The following is a 26,296-nucleotide window of genomic DNA, read 5'->3' as shown; positions in this document are numbered from 1 at the left end:
TGAAAAAAAAAATTGACTCCCGACATTTATTGCAACAAGGACTACACAAATAAAATATGGTTCCTACCCTCAGTGAGCTCACAATCTAGCTAGCAAGGCATGTCTAAAACATGTAGAAAGTTAAACTCTAAAATATTTAAATTATAATTTAATTCAACAATAAAAGAAGTTTCACTTATTACAATACCTAAGAGCTCAAGTGGAGATCTTCACAGAACATGAATTACTGATCTCCTTCCAAAGCACTTTTGAGAAATTAACTCTGATTTACGAGTATAAAACACAAATTTCGAATCAACTCCTGAGCCGTTTCTTTCCATACATATCATCTTGTCAGGGTACTCAAGCTATCAACTAGTTGTAATTTATAATTGAAGTAATCATATATGACACCCTATATTATCCCAATTTTTCTAAGGCACAATTCTAAAATTAATCTTTTAAATTGGCTATACTTTAAAGCATACTAGTGTTAAATAAAAATGTAAAATTTTATTTTGCGATGATTTTTAATAAGTTGTGTTCTTTCCTTTGATTTTTAACTCTTGTTTAACCCTCACTTGAACTCTGATAAGATGAAAGATGTAAAAGTAGAAAAGGATAATGCACTATCCTTCTCTAAAAAGGGTTATAATAGAAAATTCTAAAGACAATTTAACTCAGAGTGATGACAAAAATTTTTATGTCAAAGATGGCCTCGATAAAGCTTCTTTTTACAAAACAAAGTGAAAACACTGCTCAAAAATTTCAACAGCCTTCAAGTACCTTGTCCAAGAAATACAAACTCTTCACTATCCATCCGTCTTCTATCCATCTCTTTCCTCCCTGCAAACTGAACTGCTCACATTCTACATTTTAAACTTCTGATTCATATTATATACTGTCCACACTCCACAAAATATCCTTATTCCTCATCTGCCTTTAAAAACTTCACTCATGATTCTTCAGGCTCATCTCAAAAACCACCCCCTTCATAAAATCTTTATAGAGTTCCCATATCTTCCAATGACCTTCCATGGGACTATATTAACATCCTTCATGCGATACAGCTTATTCCGCTTTATAATGTAGTTATTTGTGAATTTACTGTAATAATCATGATAACAGTAACACCAGCTATGAGATTTAAGATTTACTGAAGGCTTACTATATGCTAGGAATTAACATGCATTACTTATATTGTATAGATGAGAAAACTGAGGCCTTGAGAGATTGAGTGATTTGCCCACGGTCAAACCAAATGCAGGTATGAATGACTCCAGGGACTGACTGAGCTTTTAGCCACTCATTACAAAACCATTTCTTATAGGTTATATTGTTTTTCTTAGTTCTGCATTTCTTCAACACGTAAAGTAGTAGCTTCCAAATACTAGAAACTCAAGTAAATAATTTATTGAACTAAACTATAGTTAGAAAAATCAACTGCTATTACAATTCATTCCAACAAGGTATTCAAATACTTCTACCTAATAGAATGTCAAATATTGCTCAAAACTTGTACTAATTTATACCACTAAATCATGAATTTATAATTAAACTAATAGTGAACATTAGGGGAAATATGTATTTTCAGTTCTTAATGTGTGTATATAATGTTTTTTATCTATTGGAGAAAAAATGTGTATTTTAATCCTTCAATATGCATATACATGTGTATGTATAGACACATACACACACACACACACACACACACACACACACACCTGTCATCTAAGCATGGTAAAACACCAAATATATTTATACACTGTTAGAAGGTAACACAGAAGCAAATTAAGACATTTCATATCTAAAAGGGCAGCAAACCTGGTTTTTGGATTGTTGCATCTTATCTCTGTGTTGATGTGCTTCTCTGTTTGACGACAGAGCAGGATCTTGCTGAACTGCCCCCACTGGCGTAGGCTACAATACAATAACAATTAGCATCAATACATTTTATTTCAGAAGTTCTTTAAAAATCATTTAGCTGCTTTAAAAAATCAAAAGACACTGAAATAAAATAAGGCCTTAAGAAAAGACATCCTTCTGAAAATATGTTAAAGCTAACAAGTTAAAGCAAGGAGAACATAGCTACTAACTGTTTTCAAAATATTTAAATACTTTAATCAAGCACAAAAGACCTTCATGCTGACATTACTTTTAGGTTGCCTTTTCATATTAAAAAATGAAACTGTATTTGTGAATTTCTTTCATTTCCAAAGCTAATTTATAAACAGGATAAATTATTTTAAGAAATTTAAGGAAACAATTTTTTAAATAAGCTAATAAAATTGCTTGTTGTCAATATTTTGACCCAAAAAAGGCGTATAAAAATTTTTTATTTTCAAATACAATTCAAAGTTTATTCAGATTCGCATCATAGATGCCATATATATTCAGATGACTTTGATCTTTTAGGAGTCATCTCTTCAAAGAAAGAATTTAATGGCATATCCCTTTAAGTGATGAGCACCAATCCTACAGTTATAACAAAGACAATTTTTTTTAAGTTATAAAAACTTAAGTATAGTTTTAAAAACCTTAACATGCTCCAAGTTAGTATCAATCTATTCCAACAGATAACTTAAAACAGCTAGAATAATTAAAACTTGCATTTTTAAATTACAAATATTTTGAAAGATGGCTGAAGTAAACAAAAAACAAAACTAACTGATCTTTTAAAGTAACCACTAGACTGCTATACCAAAAAAAAGTATATATGACACTAAGAATTATATCAGGAATGAAAAGTTCACAATAACTCATCACTCTAAAAATCAGAGAGCCCAAATTTAGGGTTTTTACAAAATTCAAAGAATAATATCAGTACTGTTATGTGAAATATCCCTAAAAAGGGAAACAAAATGAAACCTTTTAAAAAATTATTTGTTCTCAACTCTTTTCAGTTGAAGGATCTTACTGTGGAAAAGAAGCACTATAAACAATCTTTTCTTATATAAGAAGAGTACTTACCAACTGTTTACCAATCCAATCATATTCATAATCAAACATATATCCTTTTCGATCAAACAAGTCAGTAAAAAGCTTTCTTAGGTAGTCATAGTCTGGTTTTTCAAAAAAATCTAGCCTTCTTACATAACGAAGATACGTTGCCATTTCTTCTAGAAAGGAAATAAAAATTATTCTGATTATACTTTTCTACATACTCCTTAACAAATTTTTTTAAAGTCTATGCACAGTATTATAAAACATAAAAGTAACAAAATTCTACTGCTATTTAAAATTTTATAAGTTTAATTACAATGAAATAAGAGAAACGAAGGGAAGAAAGAAAATAGGGACAAAAGAGGAATGAAAGGTTTAATTTAACAAACATTTTTGCTTCATTTCATTAAGAAAAGCTAAAATTTTTAATTTACAAATTTTTTAAATAAAAACCTTGGTGAGTATTAGAGAGTGAATTAACAAATTAATGCATGATTATTTAATTACACACTCAGCTCATAAATTTTAAAAATTATTCAAAACATTGGTGGGAACTGATTTATATATAAAAGCATTTGCACTAGCTTGCTAGCGTCCTTTAGAATCAGTGACATACACTAACTAACCAATAGAGGATTCAAATTCCTAACATTGGCTATGAGCAGTATTCCAACCAACTGACCTAGCAAAATAAAGTTAAAACAGATCTCAGAAATATAACACAGGAGCACAGTTTAATTCTTCTTTTATTTCTGGTCATATAATTAACAATCATTTTGGTAATATATAAATTTCGCCTGCCATTATAATTCTTAAGTGTAAAATATATATATATATTTTAAAGATCATACTTTCCAGAATGAAAACACCATAAAAATAAACAGGCAAAATGGTGAGCAATTAGCAAAACAGTGTTTCACCGCAAGGGCACAAAAGGTCACTGTAGTAAGAGAGGGTAGGTTACACCTTGCTGCTTTTCTGATCCAACTAACGCATAGTAGCCAGTAAGAACAGGGGCACACACCACTCAAAGGGCAATGAAAGTGGCAACCAGTGACCTTCCACACATGTTGACTGCCACTGTTCCACTTTCTAGATAATCATCGGGTTCCTTTACTTTGGAATCCCCATTTTTCATGCAGAAATTTGTACAGACTTCTTAATAACATGAAGCCAATCTGCATACCCCTAAAACAGCTAGTACTATCAACCAATATATTTTTTCAATCTTCTAGTTCTAAATTAAGAAAGAAAAATATAATTAAAGCTTGCTGCCAGTGAATAACATAGCGAACTTGAGAAAGAGCTACCCGGTATTATACTACTGATATTATTACAACAATAGCCCTAGCATTGTATAGGAGAACCTGTGAATATCAAAGTGAGATATGAATTCAGTCATCTATCTTCAAGTGTGATCTCTTTTTACTTAATGTTATTGCACAAATCACAGCAGATATTTTAATACAGTAGCCACACAGTATTCTTATTCCTTATATCTCCAAGAAAGGGAAACTATTTTCATAAAGCCCCCCCCATATAAAATTAGCCTAAAAGTAGTAAGGGTAATAAGATTTTACTGTACTTTGAAAAAAACTAGACTACATAATACATTGCACACCCCCTTTGAGTTTGACATTAAGAATCAAATGAGTAAGATTTTACACCAAAACTTTATAGTTGGTATTTCTTAGCAAATATATTAACTTATTAAAAGTATGTCATTGAAGAAAATGTTACTTTAGCTGGTACCGTGTTTCCCCGAAAATAAGACCTAGCCGGACCATCAGCTCTAATGGGTCCTTTGGAGCAAAAATTAATATAAGACTGAGTATAATATAATAATATAATATAATATACAATGTATAATAATAATATAATACATAATATACAATATATAATAATATAACATAACATAATATAATATAAATACCAGGTCTTATATAAGACTGGGTCTTATATTAATTTTTGCTCCAAAAGACGCATTAGAGCTGATGGTCCGGCTAGGTCTTATTTTCGGAAACATGGTATTGGTCAACACACTATTAAAAGATGGGATTTTCTTCTATTAACACATTTTACAAAGCAAATACACAAATTGCCCCTGTAGTCCATGCATTAAATGCTGACATCTTTTAAATCATGATGCTCATTTTTTTTAAGCATGAAGAAAGGTATTTACAGACTTAAGCAATGAATGCTAACAGTTCTAGTTTTCTGTGTATAAGCACATATATCAATGAGGCTTTATGCATTACCTGGAAAATTTTCACATAACACTTCTATTGGTGTAGCTCGTTTTGTATCTCCAATTTTCTGATACCTCTCTTTTAATGTGTCAGCCTAAAACAGAAAGAAAAAAATCTTGCAAAGGTGGTAATTTTAAAATTAAATTCTTGGAAGAGAGGATCTGAATCTATTAAGAATTTATGAAGTCCAATAAGGAAATACAAAAACAATTACCTTTAAACCTTGCCAAGGAAGGCTGCCTCTCAAAAAATACATGAACATATGACCTAAGGCTTCTAAGTCATCTCTTCTACTTTGTTCTGAAATAGAAGAGAAACATCAACTTCACTTTCGTCTCCCAGTTAAGAATGCAAGAATAGAGAACTGGTTCTTTTGTTGTTATCAATTAATTCCCAAAAGTTCAGTATAGAAGTATAAAACACAGATCTTGTATTTATACGTGACAAAATTATGTGTAGTTAAACAATAATGCTTTTATATTAAAATTCTCATACATCTTTAAAATATGCCATTATCGTTTTTTTTTAGATGCTATTGGGGATTTATTTCTCTCCTTAGATATCTATTCACAGAAATATAAGGCAAAGGAGAAATGGTTCCTGGGTTAAAAGATGCAGAATGTAACACATTAAAGGTTCCGGAAAAAACTAGTTTTGCCTAAAATGTTAACCCTGAGTGTTATGTGCTAAAAATGCTTAACTTCATTTAACCCTGAATCCCCTAAACCTAAATGAGCACAAAACATTCCAACCCACTCTTCATAATTTTAAACAAATTAGTATTTTGTATATATATATATTTTTTAAATACTCACTTTTGACAGATCCCAACATTTATAACCCCTCCAAAACATGCTGCTAGAACAAATTGTTATTTTTAAGTTGCTATTGTTGTTTTAGTAACACAATGTTGTACAGACATAACTGAGTGACAATCACAGACTAAGACTCTGGGAGGTATTTATAAATACTTGCTGAGTGAATTTTTTTTCAACTTTTTGTCACTGAAGTTAAATGCTTAAGATTTTTTAGTATTTTAAAATAATTCAAAAATGCTCACAAAAGGAAAAAATACTTTAATAAAAGGATGTTCATGTGCAAGATGTTTTATATAAATGAATAATCACCATACTATCTAAGCAGTACTACATACTTTCAAAAAATGCTTTCAAAAAAGCAAACTTTTCAAATCATGGATCTAAACCATGGTGAAAGGTTCAGAAAACTTTTAATTTTTCCTATGTAATCTCATAACATTTTATGATTGTCTTCTGCAACACTTACTACAGCTTAAAAATTTTTTTTGTGTTATTATTTAATCAATATCTATCCTCCCACCGACAGCAAGTAACAGGAGGGCAAATGTCTCTGTGGCTTATTATCCTAAAGGCACCGCAGAGCAGGCACCCAGCACACACTATTTAAGTACATAAAAGAATGTTTGAAAATATGTAATATCAGATGTATGTCCCTTTTCTGAAAGCACAGGAAAATATCCACAAGAATATGTATCAAATCATTAGTAATCAGGCGTGAGACTGGAAGACATTTCCATTTCTCATTTCATGTACTCAAAACATGTAATATAATGGGAAATTTTTTTCTTATATTTTGTATTATAACAATGTAAGCATACACTATCAAAATAGTAAACTTTCAAAATAAGTAAAATAGACTTAAATTTCTTTTTAAAGTCATTAATGAAAGTGGGATGTGAATAACATTTTGAAAAATCAGTAATGCCTTTTGTAAGTAAAATTACACTTTATTACATCCTGGGAATATTAAGAATGAAATGTCATGCAAATAAAAAAATATCATTTCTGAAGTCCTGCTGAGAACCAGAATCACCTCCGAAACTTTTAAAAACCTCAAATGAACAGGCCTAATGCTGGAGATGGATTCCTTGGGTATCATGTGGCGGAGAAGACTGACCACACATTTTTAAAAGTTTAGTAGATAATTCTGAAGTAATAAGCACTAAAAAATAAACTTTTCATTGAAGTATAATTTACATATAATAAAATACACCCATTAGAAGAGTACAGCTTGATGAACTTTGACAACACACACACCTAAGAACCACCACAACAAAATGTATTTCCAGTACTCCAAAAGGTTCCCTTATGTCCCCCTGTTACATTTCCCCTCCTCCACTGGCCTCAAACAACCACTTACCTGCTTTCAGTCGCTCTATAGTAAATTTGATTTTTTATAGTTTCACACAAATGGGACCATACAATACGGACTTGCATCCGTGTTCTTTTTGCTCAGCATGTTTTCAAGATTCATCTATGTTGTTGTATGCATTGATAGTCCTTTACTTTTTATTGCTGAGTAGTATATAACACAATGTATTTATTTATTCTCCTATTGAAGGACCTCTGAGTAACTTCCAGTTTGAGGCTATTGTACATAAAGCTGTTATGAACATTCTTGTACAGGTCTTTGTGTAAACACATGTTTTCATTTCTCTTGGGTAAATATCTAGGAGTGGATTACTGTGTCATATGGAAAGTGTAGGTTTAATTTTTTTTTTTCCCAAGTCAAGTTGTTGTCCTTTCAATCTTAGTTGTGGAGGGTGCCGTTCAGCTTCAAGTTGTTGTCCTTTCAGTCTCAGTTGTGGAGGGCGCAGCTCAGCTCCAGGTCCAGTTGCTGTTGCTAGTTGCAGGGGGCACAGCCCACCATCCCTTGCAGGAGTCCAACCGGCAACCTTGTGGTTGAGAGGACGCGCTCCAACCAACTGAGCCACCTGGGAGGCAGCTCAGCTCAAGGTGCCGTGTTCAATCTTAGTTGCAGGGGGCGCTGCGCACCATCCCTTGCGGGACTCAAGGAATGGAACTGGCAGCCTTCTGAGTTAGGAGCATGGAGCTCCAACCGCCTGAACCACTGAGCCAACCCCTGGTTTAACTTTTCAAGAAACTTCATATAAGTTATAAGTTGTTCTTATAAGAACAACCCCTGTTCTACAAAAAGGTTGTACCATTTTATATTTCCATCAGCAATGTGTGAGAGTTCCCGTTGCTCCAGAGCTTGTTCAACGTTTAGTGCAGTCAGTCTGTTAAATTTTAGCCATGCTAGTGGCTGTGAAGTGTAATTTAATTTGAATATTTCACTAGTGACTAATGTGTTTGAAGTGTTACTGGTCATTGATACATCTTTTCATGAAGTGTCTGTTCAAGTATTTTACCCACTTTTTAAGATGTATTCTTTGTCACATTATAAAGTTGTAAGAATTGTTTGTAAATTCTGGATACAAGTGATTTCCAAATATAAATTTTGCAAATACTTTCTCCCACACTGTAGCCGGCTTTTGGTTTTCTTTACAGTATCTTTCAAAGAACAGAAGTCTACATTTTGATGAAGCCAAATTTATCAGGGTTTCTTCTTTTGTTGTAAATGCTTTTATGTCTATCTAGAAAATCTTTGACTACCTTAAGATCACGAAGACTTTTCTCCTATTTTTTCTTCAAGAACTTCTATGATTCATTTGAAGTTACTTTTTTTATTTTTTGCTTTTGGTGTGGGGTAAGGGTTTAAGATTCATTTTTTGCAACATTAGTATCTAGTTATTTTCACACAGTTTCTTTTCATAATTATCCTTTCCCACCTTGAATTACTTTTGTACCATTCCCAAAAATCAATTAAGCATCTATGTTTGAGTCTATGTCAGGTCTCTGTGTTCTGACTCTTATATCTATGTCTATGCCAATACCACCCAAAATAAGTAGAAGGAAAAATAATGATAAATGAAGACACCAATAACAAGAAAATGAACAATCAATAGAGAAAACCATCAAAATAAACTGGTCATTTGAAAAGTTCAATAAAAGTAATCCTCTCACTAGAGTAAAAGAAAACACACACACACACACAAATTACCAACATCAGGAACAACAAAGGGGCCAAAAGACAGATCCTACAGACATTAAAAGGATGATAAACAACTAACATTATGCCAATAAATTCAACTTAGATGAAATGTGAAAATACCTTGAAAGGTACAAATTACCAAAACTGCCTCAAGAAGACAATGTGAATAGCTCTATACCAATTAAAGAAATTTAATTTATAATTTAAAATCTTCCCAAAATATAACCCAAGGCCCTGATGGCGTCACTGGTGTATTCTATTAAGCACCTATGAAACAATACCAATTCTACACAAACTCTTTCAGAAAGTAGAAGTAATGGGAACCCTTCTCAACTCATGTGATTACCCTGTTACCAAAACCAGACAAAGGCATTAAAAGCAGAAAAGTACAGGATTTATGTATTCCTCATCAACAGGTACAAAATGCTGAAAAAGATAATACACCATGACTAAGTAAGATTTACCCTATTAATTTAAAGTTGGTTTAACTTTCAAAAATCAATCTATGTAATTCACCATATTAACAGAATAAAAGATATGAATCAGATGATCATCTCAACAGACACAGAAAAAGCACTTGACAAAATCTAACATGTACTTATAATAAAAACTCTCATCAAATAAGGAATAGGAGGAAACTTCTTCATTCTGACAAAGGACTTCTACGAAAAACCTACAACTAACATAATTCTTACATTGGGGAAAGGCACCCCTGAGCTCAGGAACAAAAGAAGGATGTTCACTCTTACATTTTCTTTTCAGTGTTGTACTGGAAGTTCCTATCAGTACAAAAAGAGCAAGAAAAAACTTAAAAGGTATTCAGAAATGGAAATGAACAGTGACACTATTTTTCTTTGTAGACAATATGATTGTATTGTAGAAAATACTAAGTAACCTACAAAAAAAAATCTATTAGAATTAGTGCGTTCTAGCAAGATTATAGGATACAAAGTCAATATATAAAAATCAATTGTATTTCCATACAAGCAACACCATTAATAACAATATCAAAATACATGAAACATGGAGGCATCAACGTATCAATACATACTTGTATGCAAAACCCTTTTTATTATAGCACATAGTTTAAAAGACTAAATGATGTATAAAGACTGAGCACTACAGTAGGGTTCTTTGTTAAGGAGAGAACTCAGTATAAAAGGCAATTCCCCTTTGAATTCAATCCCAGGGGGGCTTTAGTTACACGGTGCCAACAAGCCCTAATCATAAAGTGATCTTGCCTACATGGTTGTCTCAGATAAAAGTATCAGTCTCATAACCTACACAGCCATAAATATAAGCTAATAAAATAAACCTATTGCAACACAGTCTGAAATACTCCTTACCCTCGAAATTCATTTCTTTGTGTCTTTCACCAACTGACAAATCTGGAAGTAAATTTCACCATGTAGTAGGTAAAGGAAGTCATAAGGAACGCTTTCTCTTTGAAGCACAGGTCTTTAACAGTTCTGTTACATGAAAAATAAATTCCCCAAAGGTAACATGGCCCTTGCTAAGCCCTATTCACATCTTTTTAAGCACTTAACTTCAAAGGCTTGTTTGAAAATGGATGTTTTCCTCAAAGCCAAGAATCCTCATAGGGACCTTGGCTATGAGTAACTAAGAAATTAGAAAGTGACAATTTGCATTAAAACAGGTATCATTAAAGATTCATTTAAATAGGTTCTTCAATAAATTTAAGAGCCATGTAGAGTTGATTAAAATTTTGCCACAACCAACACACTTTAAGAGCATAGTATGGGTCAGTGCTTCAGACATACACGTGATCTTTTAAAATTATAGCTAAAGTAGTATCAGTAATCCCAAATTATTAGGAAACTAAGGCTCAGACGGTTAAATGACTAGCCCAAAACTATGTACCTAAAAAAGGCAAGGCAGAATTTCAAGCCACGTGTCTATACTTTTCTTATTTCAGAAAGCAAGGTAGAACCAATCAATCAAATGTTCGTTGCACACCTTCAGCAATGCTTTTCTATTTGAAAATTCTACTCTTCTATCTCAACATTATTTTTCACTTTTTAAACTTTCACTTTTTATTCCTCACTTGTTGAGCACCATTTCCATTTCAATTGAATTTTAATTTTCAGCAACAGAAAAATATTCCCTTTTTCATCAACTCAAATTTACTTCTGTCAAAACAAATGTATCAAATGCCTCACTTAGAAGCAGGAAACTTTCTAATACACACATGTATATCTGCAAAAATAATCATGCATTCTCCTGCAAAAATGAAAAACAATGAGGCCAAAATACAGTTAGTTAAACTAAATACAGGCCTCACAAGAGAGCTCTAGCACAACAAAAATTCTCCCCGATGATAGTTTTAAAATCATTCTTTTATATATATATATATATATATATATATATATATATATATATATATATATAAACAAAAAAATAAAACCAAAGATTACTACAAGCAAGTAAAAGTCTCACTTTATAGTTCCTTCTGAAAATGTTAAAAGTTTTTTTGCTTGACACCTCCCCCCAAAAAATATGTTGCTCTTCAGCATTAATTGAACTCATTTGTATTTTTCAAAATTATAGAATTAACATGGATTTTTAAAAAATGAGAACATAAATCTAAAAAGGAAAAGAAAAAGGACAACTATGCAAGACAATCTGCACCAACAACTCACTAATCGAGATATCAAGAACTCAGAAAGTTAAACAAAAAAAGAAAAAAGTCTGAGCAATGGAACCCAGTATATGGATTCATTTAATTCCTAAAGAATTCCTCTCTTGAAATCTAGTTCTCTCAATTTATATATAATTCCAGTAAGTTTGGCTATCAGGGTAGAAGACGCAAATGGAAAGAAGAGAAAAGGAAAGTGTTGCCTGCAGTAGGTGTACTACACATAATAGCAAAAAGTAAGTGAACATATAGTTGGGCCAAAAAAAAAAAAATCTATTAAAAAGTACACTACTTCAAGACTTAATACTATAAAGCAACAATAATCAAGAGAGAGTATGGTATTCGCAAAAGAATAGACAAATAGACCAATGAACAGAATAGATAGCCTAGAAATAGACCTACATAAATTCACTCAATTGATCTTTGACAAAGCAGCAAAAGCAATACAATGGAGGCAATATAAGTCTTTTCAACAAATAGTTCTGGAACAACTGGATATGTACATACACAAAAATAATGAATCGAGACACAGACCTTACACCATTCACAAAAATTGACAAAATGCACCACAGACCTAAATGTTAAACACAAAATTATAAAATTCCTAGAAAATAACATTGGAAAGAATCTGGATGACCTTGGGATTGGCAATGACTATTTAGATGTAATACCATAGGCACGATCCATGAAAGAAATAATTGATGAGCTGGACCTTCACTAAATTAAAAACTTCTACTCTGCAAGACACCAGCAAGAGAATAAAAAGATAAGCCACTGACTGGGAGAAAACATATGCAGAAGACACATCTCATAAAGAACTATTATCCAACATATATAAAGAACTCTTAAAATGTAAAAATAAAACAAATAATCTGATTAAAATTGTGCCAAAGACCTTAACAGACATCTCACAAGAGAACACATACAGATGACAAATAATTATATAAAAAGATGTCCTACATCATGTCATCAAAAAATGCAAGTGACACTCATACAACTCAACAACAACAAAAAAAACAAAGAATCCAATTAAAAAATGGGCAGAGGACCTGAAGAGACATTTCTCCAAAGACATGCAAATGGCCAATAGACATATGAAAAAATGCTCAACATCACTAATCATCAGAAAAATGCAAATAAAAACCACAATCAGATATCAACTCACACCAGTTAGAATGGCTATTATCAACAAGACAGACAGTAACAAGTGTTGGAGAGGCTGTGGAGAAAAAGGAACCCTCATACACTGTTGGTGGGAATGCAGATTGGTGCAGCCGCTATGGAAGGCAGTGTGGAGGTTCCTCAAAAAATTACGAATAGAATTACCATATGACCCAGCAATCCCTCTCCTGGGCATCTACCCCAAAAATCTGAAAACATTTATCCGTAAAGATATATGTGCTCCAATGTTCATTGCAGCTTTATTTACGGTGGCCAACACATGGGAACAACCAAAGTATCCTTCAATAGATGAATGGATAAAGAAGTTGTGGTATATACACACAATGGGAATACTACCGTATTTCCCCAAAAATAAGACCTAGCTGGACAATCAGCTCTAATGCATCTTTTGAAGCAAACATTAATATAAGACCCGGTATATTATATTATATTAATTATATTATATTATATTATATTATATTATATTATATTATATTATATTATATTATATTACAAATTATATTAAAGACCCAGTCGGTCTTATATTATAGTAAAGTAAGACCAGGTATTATATTAATTTTTGCTCCAAAAGACGCATTAGAGCTGACTGTCCGGCTAGGTCTTATTTTCGAGGAAACACAATATTCTGCCATAAGAAAAGATGAAATAGTACTATTTGGGACAACATGGATGGATCTTGAGATTATTATGCTGAGTGAAATAATTCAAACAGAAAAAGTTGAAAACCATATGATTTCATTGATATGGGGTATATAAAACTGAAAACAACTAAAGAACAAGACAAACAAATGAAGAAACAAAGACTCATAGACACAGACAATAGCTTAGTGGTTACTAGAGGATAAAGGGGGGAGGAGGGTGGTAGATGAGAGTAAAGGGGATCCAATATATGGTGATGGAAAGAGAACTGACTCTGGGTTGTGAACACACAATGTGATATATAGATGATGTATTACAGAATTGTAAAACTGAAATACATGTAACTTGACTAACAATTGTCACCCCAATAAACTTTGCAAAAACAAAAAAGAAAGCCAAGTGGCTTCCTCATTAAAAAATGCAAGTTAAAACAATGAGATAACACTACACAACTATTAGAATGGTGGAAATTCAAAACACTAACAATACCAAATGCTGGTGAGAATGTGGAGCAATAGGAACTCTCATTCATTGGTGGTTGGTGGTGATAATACAAAATGGTCCAGTCAGTCACTTTGAAAGACAGTTTGGGGGTTTTCTTTCAAAACTAAATATACTCTTACCATACAATCCAGCATTAAGACCCTTGATATTTACCCAAAAGACCTAAAAACACATATCCACACAAAAACACACACACACAAGTTTATAGCAGCCATTGTCATAAATGCCAAAACTTGGAAGCAATGAAGACATCCTTCATTAGGTGAACAGATAAATAACCAACCTCTAGACAATGGTACCTCCAGACAACGGAATATTCCTCAGCGCTAAAAAGCAATGAATTATCAAGCCATGCAAAAAACATGGAGGAATCTTAAATGCATATTACTAAGCAAACTAAGCCAGTAAGAAAGGCTATCTACTGTATGTTTCCAACTATTTGGCATCTAGAAAAGAAAAAACCATGGAAACAGTAAAAAGACAAGTGGTTAACAGGGGATGGAGGGAGAAAGGGATGATTAGATCGATGCTTAGGGAAGTGAAACTATTGTGTGTGATACTATAATGGTGATTCACATTATTATAAATTTGTACAAACCCATAAAATGTACACCAACACTGAAACCTGAACTATGAAATATATGTGACGATGTGTCAATGTAGGCATATCAATTATAACAAATGTACCCCACTTATGAGGAATGTGGACAATAGGTACATAATGTACAGTGCATGTGTGGGGACAGAGAGTAAGGAAAATCTCTGTATCTTCTGTCTAATTTCACTGTGAAATCTAAAACTGCTCTAGAAAACAATGTCTATTTATAAAAATACAGTACTATGCAAATGAATTTTCTCTAAACTTATCTAAATAAAGGTATACATCCTAACACTCTCCAAAAGACTTTGAGGATAACACTACATAAAATAGTAATACAAAAATTATGACTCTGAAAAATCAAGAAAATACCAATTATGTTCATCATACTTTAAGAAAGCAAGGAATGGTGCAACACATTTTTAAACTGTTAAAATATAACTATAAAACATAAATACATGTTTTCAAACTGTTTAAAAGCTATTTGGGAGGCTTAAAGAGCAGGCCACAGGAATTTGGACAATTAACCTAGATATTATATTAAATCAATCACAGCACAGAATGATAGCAGAGAAATAAGGCATTTTTGTAACATCATAATTCTGTGACTCCTTCTCTCTTCTTCAGAGAGCTTACCAACCACGTAGAGGCTTGAAATATCTTTCTTCTATGGAACATAGAATTTTATTAACACTTACAAAGAAACTGACAACATATTCCTAAAATCTTAGTCTCTTTTATCCAGGAATACTTAATGTTAGTTAAAAAATAAAAGACAATTTTATTTCAAGACTACTTACTACAGAGCATTTACCGAATTTCAACTCACTTCAAAAAGATATAGAAGGAAAAGTGATTCAAAGGATGATTAAAAAATAAGGTTCAAAGCAGTTGACAAAAATCGTCTTTGAAAAGAAGACACTTGACAGACACAATTAAAAAAATTCAACATGACAATACTGAAGAAAGCTTCCATTAACGCAGACCAAGGAAATCTACATCTGTCAATACATAGCTTTTTTGAGATTTCATCTTGAACATTGACTTCAGCAGGTATGAAAAAGGTGTACAAGTGAATCACTACATCTGCCTTCTGAACAAAAATCACCTAGTTGAGATCAATATATACCATAGGAATAAAAATAATAAATTTCACAATGTGATTTTACACTATTCTTCCCTATTGTTATGTTAGGAACAACTTTTTCCTTTTAACACCTGATACAGTGTTAGTCCTCACAAAGGAAAAATATTTACAAATGTTCTTCTGACCAAATTTTCCATTTTGAAAAGTTCATGTGAGTAGAAGTCCTTGAATGCACAAGAATGAATGAATGAATGAACAAGCAAGAAGGCTTTAAAAGTAATCACCAACGTGCAGGCAAAGCAGGGAGGGAAGAAATTATATATACACAAATAAAAATTACCACTTAAAGGTCACATTTTCACTGCTCCTTTTTCTTTGTTTTTATCTATTCCTGATTCCTCACAAAGCCAAATGTTTTAAACTCAAAACACCACTAAATATTCTATGTTCACAGCCATCTCACACGTAAAGAATGCTTGAACAATTATTCAGCACTCAAACTCACATTCTTTAAGCTTACTCTCAATTTTTTAAAAATCAAAAAACAAACAGGAACTCGTGTAATCTAGCAAACAAATTTTGCTGTTAACATTATCCCTCTACTCCCAAGTTCTACGTCAAAATTGAGAGACAGGGCTTTTATAAACGGGAGAAAGTTAGGATTAAAGCTTTTGTCCTTTCTAATACTTGCCAAAGAAATAATTTTTTTGTCTTTTTGTTTTTTCCTGAAAGTGGAGTAGAAAGAGATTAATGCAATAGTTAAATGCCATTTCCCAAGCTCTAAAGGCTTTTCCTAACAAGGACAAATGATATATCAGACTCACTTTGCCATTTCCACAAATAGAATGCTGTTATATTTACCACTGTCCAGATAAAGAACACTAGGCCATAGGAAGTTGTGACTTCATGTCTCACAATAAAATGGTTTTTGAACCTTTGTTAGTTGTTATAAAATAGCCTGTTACCAACTACCATAAGAAAATTTCTCACACACTGTTCATGTAAACACACATGTACCTGGTTTTAACAGAAGACACAATCCTGAAAGTTGTGTATCTACCCAATCGTATTTTAAATCTACCAGGAAAGTGTGCTATTTAAAGGCACTCCCCCAAATACTACCTGAACACGACTTGTGCTTTAAAATTTATATATTTGAAACTTACTTTACTTAAAGAAAGGCAACTTACATTATTCATGCATTTTCAGACATCTGACAAGAAAAATACCATGATCCTGCTATCAGGGAAGCTGTCAAGGAAGATGCCGTGTTATTTAGTTTTGACATGGAGTCAGAAGCAGGGACATGCAGTATATAGAAGGTAAGTCTGGGGAGAATAGTTAAACAAGCTAATACCAGGAGCTGGAGGTTGGATTAGATGACTTATAAGGTCATGTACAAATTATGATCATACACTGTAAGGTACATTTGAACAGTGATGATGGATAAATAATTGGTTTACGTTCCTATCTATTCTCCCTTAGTGAGTGAGATGTCAGGGATAGAATCTAAAAGCAGAAAATTAAGTTCAACTTCCTCTGATATGAAATCTGACTGTAGCTTAAGAATAAACTATTGTAAACACAACCCAGAACTGACTGTTTTTAGAAAGTCACAAAAGTAATTCAATGGAAAAGAATATATCACAAAAAGAATCTCAAACCCTATTTCACACCATACAAAAAATTAATTCCAGATGATAGAAAAAAGCATGAAATGTCCTAATCACATGGGGGGTGGGATTGAGGAGGTTAAAGTTTTCTCAGGATTCAAAGAGCAGTAATCATGAAAGGAAAAAAAACTGATGAATCAGTCTTCATAAATATTTACAACTTTTGCTCATCGATTGACACCATTAAGAAAATGACTTAGGCAAGCCATAGAACAACAAAATATTCCCAGAACATATACTTGGCAAAGGACTTATATCCAGAATACATTAAAAATTTCTACAAATCAGTAATAAAATGACACACTTGTCACAAAAGATATACAATTGACCAACATAAGCACATAAAATAGTACTCAAAATAATTAGCCACAGGGACATCAAATACCACTATGTATCTACTAGAATGGCTAGAATGAGAAAGACAACACCAAATGTTGTCAAGAATGTGAAACAAACAGAACTCTCATTCACTGCTGATGGAAACAGAAAATAGTATGAATGCTTTGGGGAACTAAATGGCAGCTTCTTATGAAAGTTAAACAATACCTACCATATGACCCAACAATTCCAATCTTAGGTATTTACCCAAAAGAACTGAAAACATATGCCCACTAAAACATTAACAAGAATGCCATAGCAGTTTTATTTGTAATTGTACAAAACTGTTAATAATCAAACCATTTATCAACATTAGAATGGGATAAACAATTTGTGGTATATTCATGCAATGGAATACTACTCAGCTTTAAGAAGGAACAAACTCTTTAAACTTGCAATACATAGCTGAATTTCAAACACATTATACTGAGCAAAAAGGTCAGATATTTCATGTATATGAAGTAACAGAATCGGCAAAACTAATCGATGGTGGTAGAGAGCAGACCAATGGTCGCTTCTGGAGAAGGAGGGATTGACTGAGAAAGAGCAAGAAGGAACTCGAAGGGGTGATGGCAGGTTTCTAAACCTTAATAGGGCGGTGGGTGACAGAAGTGTGTACATTTGACAATACAAAGTATACACTTGAATGTTGTATACTTTACTCAACCTAAGTTTTACTTCAGTTTTTAAAAGAACTCTTCCATTAAAGTAAGAATTATAAATATTGCAATTCTAATAGGTTTACTTTACAAAGTGTTATCAATTACTAATTCTGAAACTATATTCTGAGTATCCCAGGCTTCTAAAACAAGTAAATATATTAAATGGCAACAAGTAAATATATTAAATATATTAAGTGGCAGCCAGATTTCTCACTTTTGGCAAAGAAAAATTTAATACAGAAAAGGGAAGGGGATTATAAGTATGGAAAGGAGAGATACTACTGTGTGCTACTAGCTTGAAATTAGAAGTATCAGTATAAACTCTCGGTTTTTAATAGATAGGTATTAATATCTGTATATATTCATGCATAGATATATTTGTATGTTTATATGTGTGTGTGTATATACACAAATGAATATGTATGTGCTTATTCACATACACACACATATTTCCTAGTTCTGCTGCTGAAAGGGCCTAAAAGTAGTAACATACCAGTAGAAATAAACATATCCAGTGCCCGAAACTTGGACTTTATATACTATCACCCAATTAAAGAACTGAGGGCTTGTTGGAGAAATTTCTGTTTCTAGGCTAGAGCAAAGAATCTACAAGAGTCAAGAACAACTTACTGTATGAGAAAGTAAACAAGTTCTCAAAGAATCATGAGAACACGCCAAAAGTACAGAGGAACCAGCTTAATGGAGCAACCAGTGGCCAAATCTGGGACAATTTGAGCATCAGATTGTTATACTGAGCAAAAAAGTCAGATAATTTCACGTATATGAAGTAATAAAATTGGCAAAACTAATCGATGGTGGTAGAGAGCAGATCAATGGTCGCTTCTGGAGAAGGAGGGATTGACTGAGAAAGAGCAAGAAGGAACTCGAAGGGGTGATGGTAATGCGCTATATAATATGTTCAATAAATAAGAATCCATGAATCCATACTGATATAAGTCAATAAATGCGGGAAAGGAAAATTGCTTATGTTAGAATATCAACCAATAAATACATAAGGAATGATGGAGTTAGAAAATCATCAATGGATGCTAAATCTAGTGGGTAAAAACTTGATGAGGAACAACATATTTACACCATTTCAAAGATCTACTTATAAACTACTTTTTAATTACAAAGGGAAAATAAGAAACTTTTAAGTGGGGAAACTTAGATACTACTTGGAACCAAGTGACATCATGTGCCTTCTGACAAAATGCACTGAGAACACATCACTTCTGTGATATTTGTGCTAAAAATGCATACCCAAATATAATCAGGAAGAAACAGCAGACAGACCCAAATTGAGGGTATTCTATGAAATAGCCTGTGTCCACAAAAATATTAAGGTCATGAACCACAAAGAAAGGCAAGGAACTGTTACAGACGAGAAGAAACTCAGGAGGTATGAAAAATAAATGAAATGTGTGATCCTGGACCAGAAAAAGGAAAGCTGTAAGAAACCCTGTGAGGTTCATATTATTTTATCCTTTTTACAAATAAGAAACCCAAAGTCATATAGCTAGTACATAGTAAACAGTACCTGTAAGGTATGTACTCATAGCATTAAATGTATTAGGCCGGTTGGTAGCCCCTTAGCTAACTATATCAGAGGACTATAGTCTCAATTAAAAATCTTCACGTACAGTAAATTCAGTTAAAGTATTCTCTCATATTTTTCAACAGAAATAATTGAATGTGTCACCTTAACTGCATCAAAGTTGAACATTTCAAGTTATATTTAAAAGAGATACAGTGAATATAAGGCTATCTTACATTCTCAATCATTCATTTACTCTAGAGCAACTTGTTTTAAAAATGTTTTATTAGATATAAACGAAAGTAAACTCTGGCTTGATGGCGATAAATAGAAATTACAATAGAAGCAACTGTAACCTGCAAAACCTGAACCATAATAAATATTCACATTGTTAACATTGTTACTGAATTCAAGCTTCCATAAACTTACAGAAGGTACACATACCTTTTCCTAAATGTGTGTTTATGCTCATATATCTAGCTGTTCCCGTAAGGCTCTTGTGTTCTCTGTATGGTATGTGTTTCTTTGTCTCTGGATCAATATATTCCTTTGCCAAACCAAAATCTATAATATGAATAACTTGCTGGGTTTTATTTCCTGGTCGTCCTATTAAGAAGTTCTCAGGTTTTACATCTCTGTATATCAAGTTCTTCGAATGAACATATTCCATGCGAGAAATCTTGATTCAAAAAAAAGAAGATAAATTTTATTTTAGGTCTTGACTGGCATAAAAAAGCATGACAAAATCAACACAAAATTTTCACAATAAAAACATTAAAAAATTCAGAAATTGTCTCAACACTTTAAAAGTAACATATCAGTCTAGAGTTTCTCAAATACATATCCAATTGTGATTAAAAATATTTGCTTTTACTATTTTGATCACTTAATAAAAGGAAGTGTTTGAATTTTATGAATTCTTTTCATCAGTAAGCCTTATCCAATCAATACTTTTGGAAGATGCTGCCTCATAAAATCAAAAAGCTTTACCAATATAAAATTTTGAACTCAAAAGTGTAAACAGGCATAATCACAAAGTTGCAATTTATTCTTCCTATCAGTTCAGCAATCAAGCAACTTTTATAATTATATTAAAAACAGACTCCACACTGTCAAATAAAAACAACTAACAGCACCCTTCAGTGTATCTTTTTCTTTTTTATAAATTGTTTACTTTTTTCCTTAGATAGTAAACATTTTAGAAGACCTTGAAACTAGAAAACTTTGGAATATAACTCTAATAATAATACAGTACATTTTTATTAACTGTTTTACACATTTACACATTCTCAAATAATGTTCACTGTACAAAGTGTCACAAAACAGAACATTACAAGTAACAAATAAAATAAAATTGCTTCGGTTGACAATGCAATGTAAACATATAGTCACTCGGGCCATTTTTGTCTGTTTATTAACAAACTTTAGATCATATACATATAACATTCTGTGACCTATACTTTTAATAATGATATATTATGAGCATTTTCCAGGTCATGAAACATTCTTTTAATACATGCTTTTAAATGGCTGCATATTATTTTATGGTTATTAATAATTTATTCAACCAGCCCTGTCATGTCTGTACATTTAGGTTGTTTCCCACTTTATTAGAAACATCTTTACACAAAAAGCTTTAAATATATCTGAATACTTCCATAGGATAAACTTATGGAACTAGAATTAATGAATCAATGCAGAAAAACAATTTTAAGACTTCTGCTGCATACTCTTATTAGCATTTACTTCATTTACTTCAAAATGCCAAAAACTTATTGGCATTTACGTTAAAATCATCCTCTAAGTTGTTTCCCCACATGTTCCCTGAAATTTAAATAATTTACAGGACTCTCTCATTAGTCTGCTTCTTCTTTTTCTTGGTCATTAGAATTTATTACCAAGATTTAGAATCCATGTTTCTGAAGGTTCTCTAAGTGGTCTTCTAAATAAAAGAGTGCTGGAAACAATTCTCAAAGTGAGCATTCTGATCTGAAAGCAGTATTAATTCTTTCATACAAATAAGAGACACTTGCTTCAGTTATTTTAAATTGTATCATCCTGAAAATACAATGATATGAAAAGCAGAAACATTTGTATTAGGTCAAATGCTCTGTAGAATAATATCACAAAACTTGAAACTTTTCATCTAAATTTGTGACCACAGAACCACACAATTGTTCAAACAACTTTAAACCATCCCGCTTTACTTACCAGTTGGATAGCTATCATGAGAACTGTTTTAAGAGAAAATGTGCGGTCACACAAGTCAAACAAATCTTCCAAACTAGGTCCCAGCAGTTCCAGCACCATAGCGTTGTATTTACCACAAGGGCCAAAATAGTAAACTTGAGGTATACCATCTGGGGGAAAAGAGAAAGGATTTCAATAATTTCCTCATCTTCAATATCAGACTTTTCTTCCTAGAAAAATCAATAAATATGAATTTTTTAATTTTGTAGTTTCAAGAACTGCAGCAGTATTTTTACTTTTTCTATGCACACAATAAACTTCTCCTGACCCAGGCTTCTCGTTGATGGTCACTGGGCAGCCTGGTTACACCTCTGTTGCAGCTGCATGACTGAACTCCGTTACAGAGCGGCATTGTTGGTCTCGACCAGCTCATCACAGACAGAAACTGGGCATTTTCGCCTTATATTTCCATTACCTAGAGAAATGCCTGGCATTCGGGAAAGATTTGATTTTTATTGAACAAAGGAGTCACTGTTCTCTTTAATAACCCACTGATAGGCATAATGCTAAGATCACCCTCCAAGATTTCCATGCTCTGGGGTACACACCCCATATAATCCCTTCCCCCGAAGCGTGGGCAACATTCCCGGATTTCACTCTTATGATTAGGTTATGGTACATGGCAAAGGTGATATAATTAATACTTCTACCAGTGGACTTTAAATTAATCAAAGGGAGGTTATTCAGGTGGGCCTACCCTAATCAGGTAAGCCCTTTAAAAAGATGGTCCGGAAGTCCGTGATATTCAAAGCAGCAGAGAAGCTCTCCTGCTGGCCATAAAGAAGCAAACCACCACGTTGTGGAGGGGGTCACGTGTCAGGGAACGGTGTGCAGGCTCTAGGAGCTGAGGGCCTAGGTCCCGCAGTCCCAGGAACTGAATCCTGAGAATAACCAGTGAGTTGGAAGAGGACACTGCATCTCAGGTAAGATTGCAGTCTAGGCTTATACCTTGATGTCAGTCTGGCAAGACCCCCCAGCAGAGGAACTGGCAAAGCCATGCCTGCACTCCTGACCCATGGAAATTGGGAGATAATCAAGTCTATTGTTCAATGCCACTAACTACTAAATAATTCATTTTTCAACAATGCAAAATAATACAAACTCCAAAGATAAAGTCTAATTGAATAGAAATCATCTGTATTTTATTTTTAAAAGTAAAAAGACTCCCAAAAAACAAACATAAAATCAGTGATCAATTTATCTTAACATTTATCTATTTATTCCTCATGAGAAAATGAACTTCTTCCATTTTTAATGTCTCAGTTTTACTTCCAAGTGGTTTTGTTGTTTCTTGGTATGTGTGGTTTTTTGTTTGGTTTTTTTTTAGAAGGGGAAAAAAAAACCTTTCAAAAACATAATGAAATAAACTTTTTAAAAGAGTTTGGGGAGCATAACTTCATTCTTGTTGTTTACTCTTATCACTTTAAATATTAATTACTGCAGAGGCAGAATACAGAACATTGAACTAGCATCCAGGACAACTAGGTTCTTAGTTTGTCCTACTATTAACCATTCAACTTTAAAAGCAGGCTTCAGTTTGCTTATCAATCATAGTGGTTTAGATAAGACCAGCTTTTCCTCAAATGTGAATACAAGAAAAGCGGCAGAACCTCGGAGGATAAGGAGGTATGACAAAATAATCACAGTAGAGTTGGGGGGAAGGGGACAAGTTCCAAATTGAATACTTGGTACCCTCCCCAGAAACACAGATTCTCATACACCCCCATGTGTATTTGTCAACAACCCCCACCCCCGTCTCATACACACACACACACATTTCCCCTTGCCACTGGTAATCACTTAGAGTGAGCCACTCTTATCCAAGATGGCTCAATTCCATAAACAGCATGATATTTCATTGATTAAACAGTAGTCTCCAATTTGAATGAAAATACCTCAGCTTTACCATGCAACATAATTTTACCTTAAAATATGACTCAGAACAGAGCTTTGGTTAAAAAAAAAAAAGATTGAACACTAAATGACACCTCGAGATACATACTATTTTATGAGTCAATGAGTGCAAAAATTTCTTAGGTAACTGTTAGTAATGTATTTCAAATCAAATTTTATGTCATTGAGGTATAGAATCAAGAGTCATAATTTTTTTTCAAAAATCAAGAATGCAAATCAAGCACTGTAAAATCCAAAGTAGAATTTCATTTCCCAGGACAAGTCTGGGTAGTTTTCAAAGATTAAGCAAGCAAATTAAATTGTTAAGAGTTAGGAAAATTTGAAACTAATAGAGGCTAGAGAGTACTCTAAGCAAAAACAAAACACAACAACCCCAGCAATATAAATACAGCAGTGAAGACCACAAGGAAGAGGGTTTCAGAAGTGCGACGTGTGAGAGGGTTAAGAGAAGAGACAGGCACAGAAAGAAGGCTTAGAAGGCAGAGTAATGAAGGTGTTAAATTATTAGTTGTGTCTCTTGATCAAAGTTATTTGGCTACTGAATTACATGGATGCAATCCAACTCATGGGCAAAAGCATGCTTTTGTATTTGTTCTTTTATCTAGTGAATTTTCAACCATAAACTTTTACTCCACCCAATTCCAATTGTTCTAAAATTATTTTTGAAACTACTATAAAAAGCTATCCATTGTGAATTCATTAAAGTTAGTTCTAATAATTTCCAACATCAATTAATTTTCAGGGATGCTTATTAGCATCTCTAATTTTCAAGACAAGTATATTTTTCCCCAAGAAAAGCTTAAGAATGGGCAGAACACAAAATGCACATATTATCTGAAAATAGTCTTATTCTTATTCTCCCAAAATTAATTTTACTAAACATTTTAATTTCAGCATTCCATTTAAGTGACAAAGCAACATTAATTCATTTAAGTTACAAAACAACATTAGGAAATCTAACACTCTTCAAGAGTGCTTAGTACTTTGTGCCAGGTAGTGAAACACTTCAGTTCCTTACAAGTGGGGCAAAAGTTAAGCATATCATTGTTTCTTTCCATTTTCTGGTCCAGTAGTATTCATGTAGGAGCAATTAGAACAAAAGAATTAGTATTTTTTTTAGGGAATTTAAACACTACAGATTTGGTTAAGAAAACCTAAAATCCAATTAGAACTAGTAAGTGCAGAATTATCACCTAGTCTATGTTCTTTTTCAAGAAAGTGTGCTTTAAGGCATTCTTAACCTTTAGCACAAATGCTTATACTGCCAGCTCAGCAGTTTCTCAACATATGGACTGGAGATGCTTGAGGTCTGGGGGTGGTGGGTGGTCCATGAGACTTTTCAGGAGGTCAGTGACATCAAAATTATTTTTATAACAACACTAAGATGTTATTTACCTTTTTCACCCTGTTCTCACAAGAGTGAACGGTCAGGTTTTCCAGAGGCTACATGACATGAGATATGACAATGGACTGAACGCAGAAGATACTGAGAATCTAGCTGTTTTCTATTAAGCCAGACATTAAAGAAATGTACAAAACATGTAAAACAAGGCCACTTTTCTCACATTTTTTGATTTGGAAAATACAGTTAGTTGTGATTTTTAAATATCATTTTCAAATGATTTAATTTAGCAATATTTATATTTGTCTTAATTTCTCATATGGTAACTAACAATAGCTATAATCTACAAGAGAAGTCCACTGGGATCCTCAGAAAGTTTTAAGAGTGTAAAAGGACCCTGCAACCCCAAAATTTGAGACCTGCTGCCCTAGCTGAATAGTAATCTCTGATATGAAGAAAGAGGTGCAGTGAGTCCTGGATGGTAACACCACTCCACTGAAATACCACAGCACCCACATTTAGTAGTAAAATTCTACCAATTAACCCCAAATAAAAGAAATAAAGCCACCTCACTGCAAAACACAAGCAATAGTCCTTTCTGTGATAATTCTACGTACGTATTTAGAAATTACTCTAAATTTCAGAGAACATTAAAAAATAACATCACGTATAAACAAGTAGTTATTGTTTATTATATTGAATTTTCAATGACTATTATATCATGTGATGTTATTCATTATTCAGTTATTATCCTCTTCAGCCGAAATAATTAAGAAAAAAATGGATTCTATCGTTTTTTTAGCCCCAAGCTGCAAGCTTACAAATCTTTT

At 32.9% G+C, this 26,296-nt stretch overlaps 1 protein-coding gene across 11 annotated transcripts in view; it reads right to left on the bottom strand.

Moving 5' to 3' along the window:
- The window catches only part of CSNK1G3 (casein kinase 1 gamma 3), a 103,887-nt gene that overhangs the window by 23,924 nt on the left and 53,667 nt on the right, over nt 1-26,296 (bottom strand). For 7 of the 11 annotated variants that reach the window (XM_033110601.1, XM_033110599.1, XM_033110594.1 and 4 more), the window contains 6 exons: nt 22,172-22,320; nt 20,405-20,639; nt 5,386-5,471; nt 5,181-5,265; nt 2,950-3,098; nt 1,804-1,899 (listed from right to left, as the gene is read on the bottom strand). In XM_033110601.1, coding sequence (XP_032966492.1) covers nt 1,804-1,899; nt 2,950-3,098; nt 5,181-5,265; nt 5,386-5,471; nt 20,405-20,639; nt 22,172-22,320 — 800 coding nt within the window. The remainder of the gene's footprint in view (nt 1-1,803; nt 1,900-2,949; nt 3,099-5,180; nt 5,266-5,385; nt 5,472-20,404; nt 20,640-22,171; nt 22,321-26,296) is intronic. The other 4 variants (XM_033110600.1, XM_033110597.1, XM_033110605.1 and 1 more) reach the window with 1 other exon arrangement.

The sequence above is a fragment of the Rhinolophus ferrumequinum genome, chromosome 7, assembly GCF_004115265.2.
Source record: "Rhinolophus ferrumequinum isolate MPI-CBG mRhiFer1 chromosome 7, mRhiFer1_v1.p, whole genome shotgun sequence".
Lineage (NCBI taxonomy): Eukaryota > Metazoa > Chordata > Mammalia > Chiroptera > Rhinolophidae > Rhinolophus > Rhinolophus ferrumequinum.
This window is presented reverse-complemented; position numbering and strand designations above follow the sequence as displayed.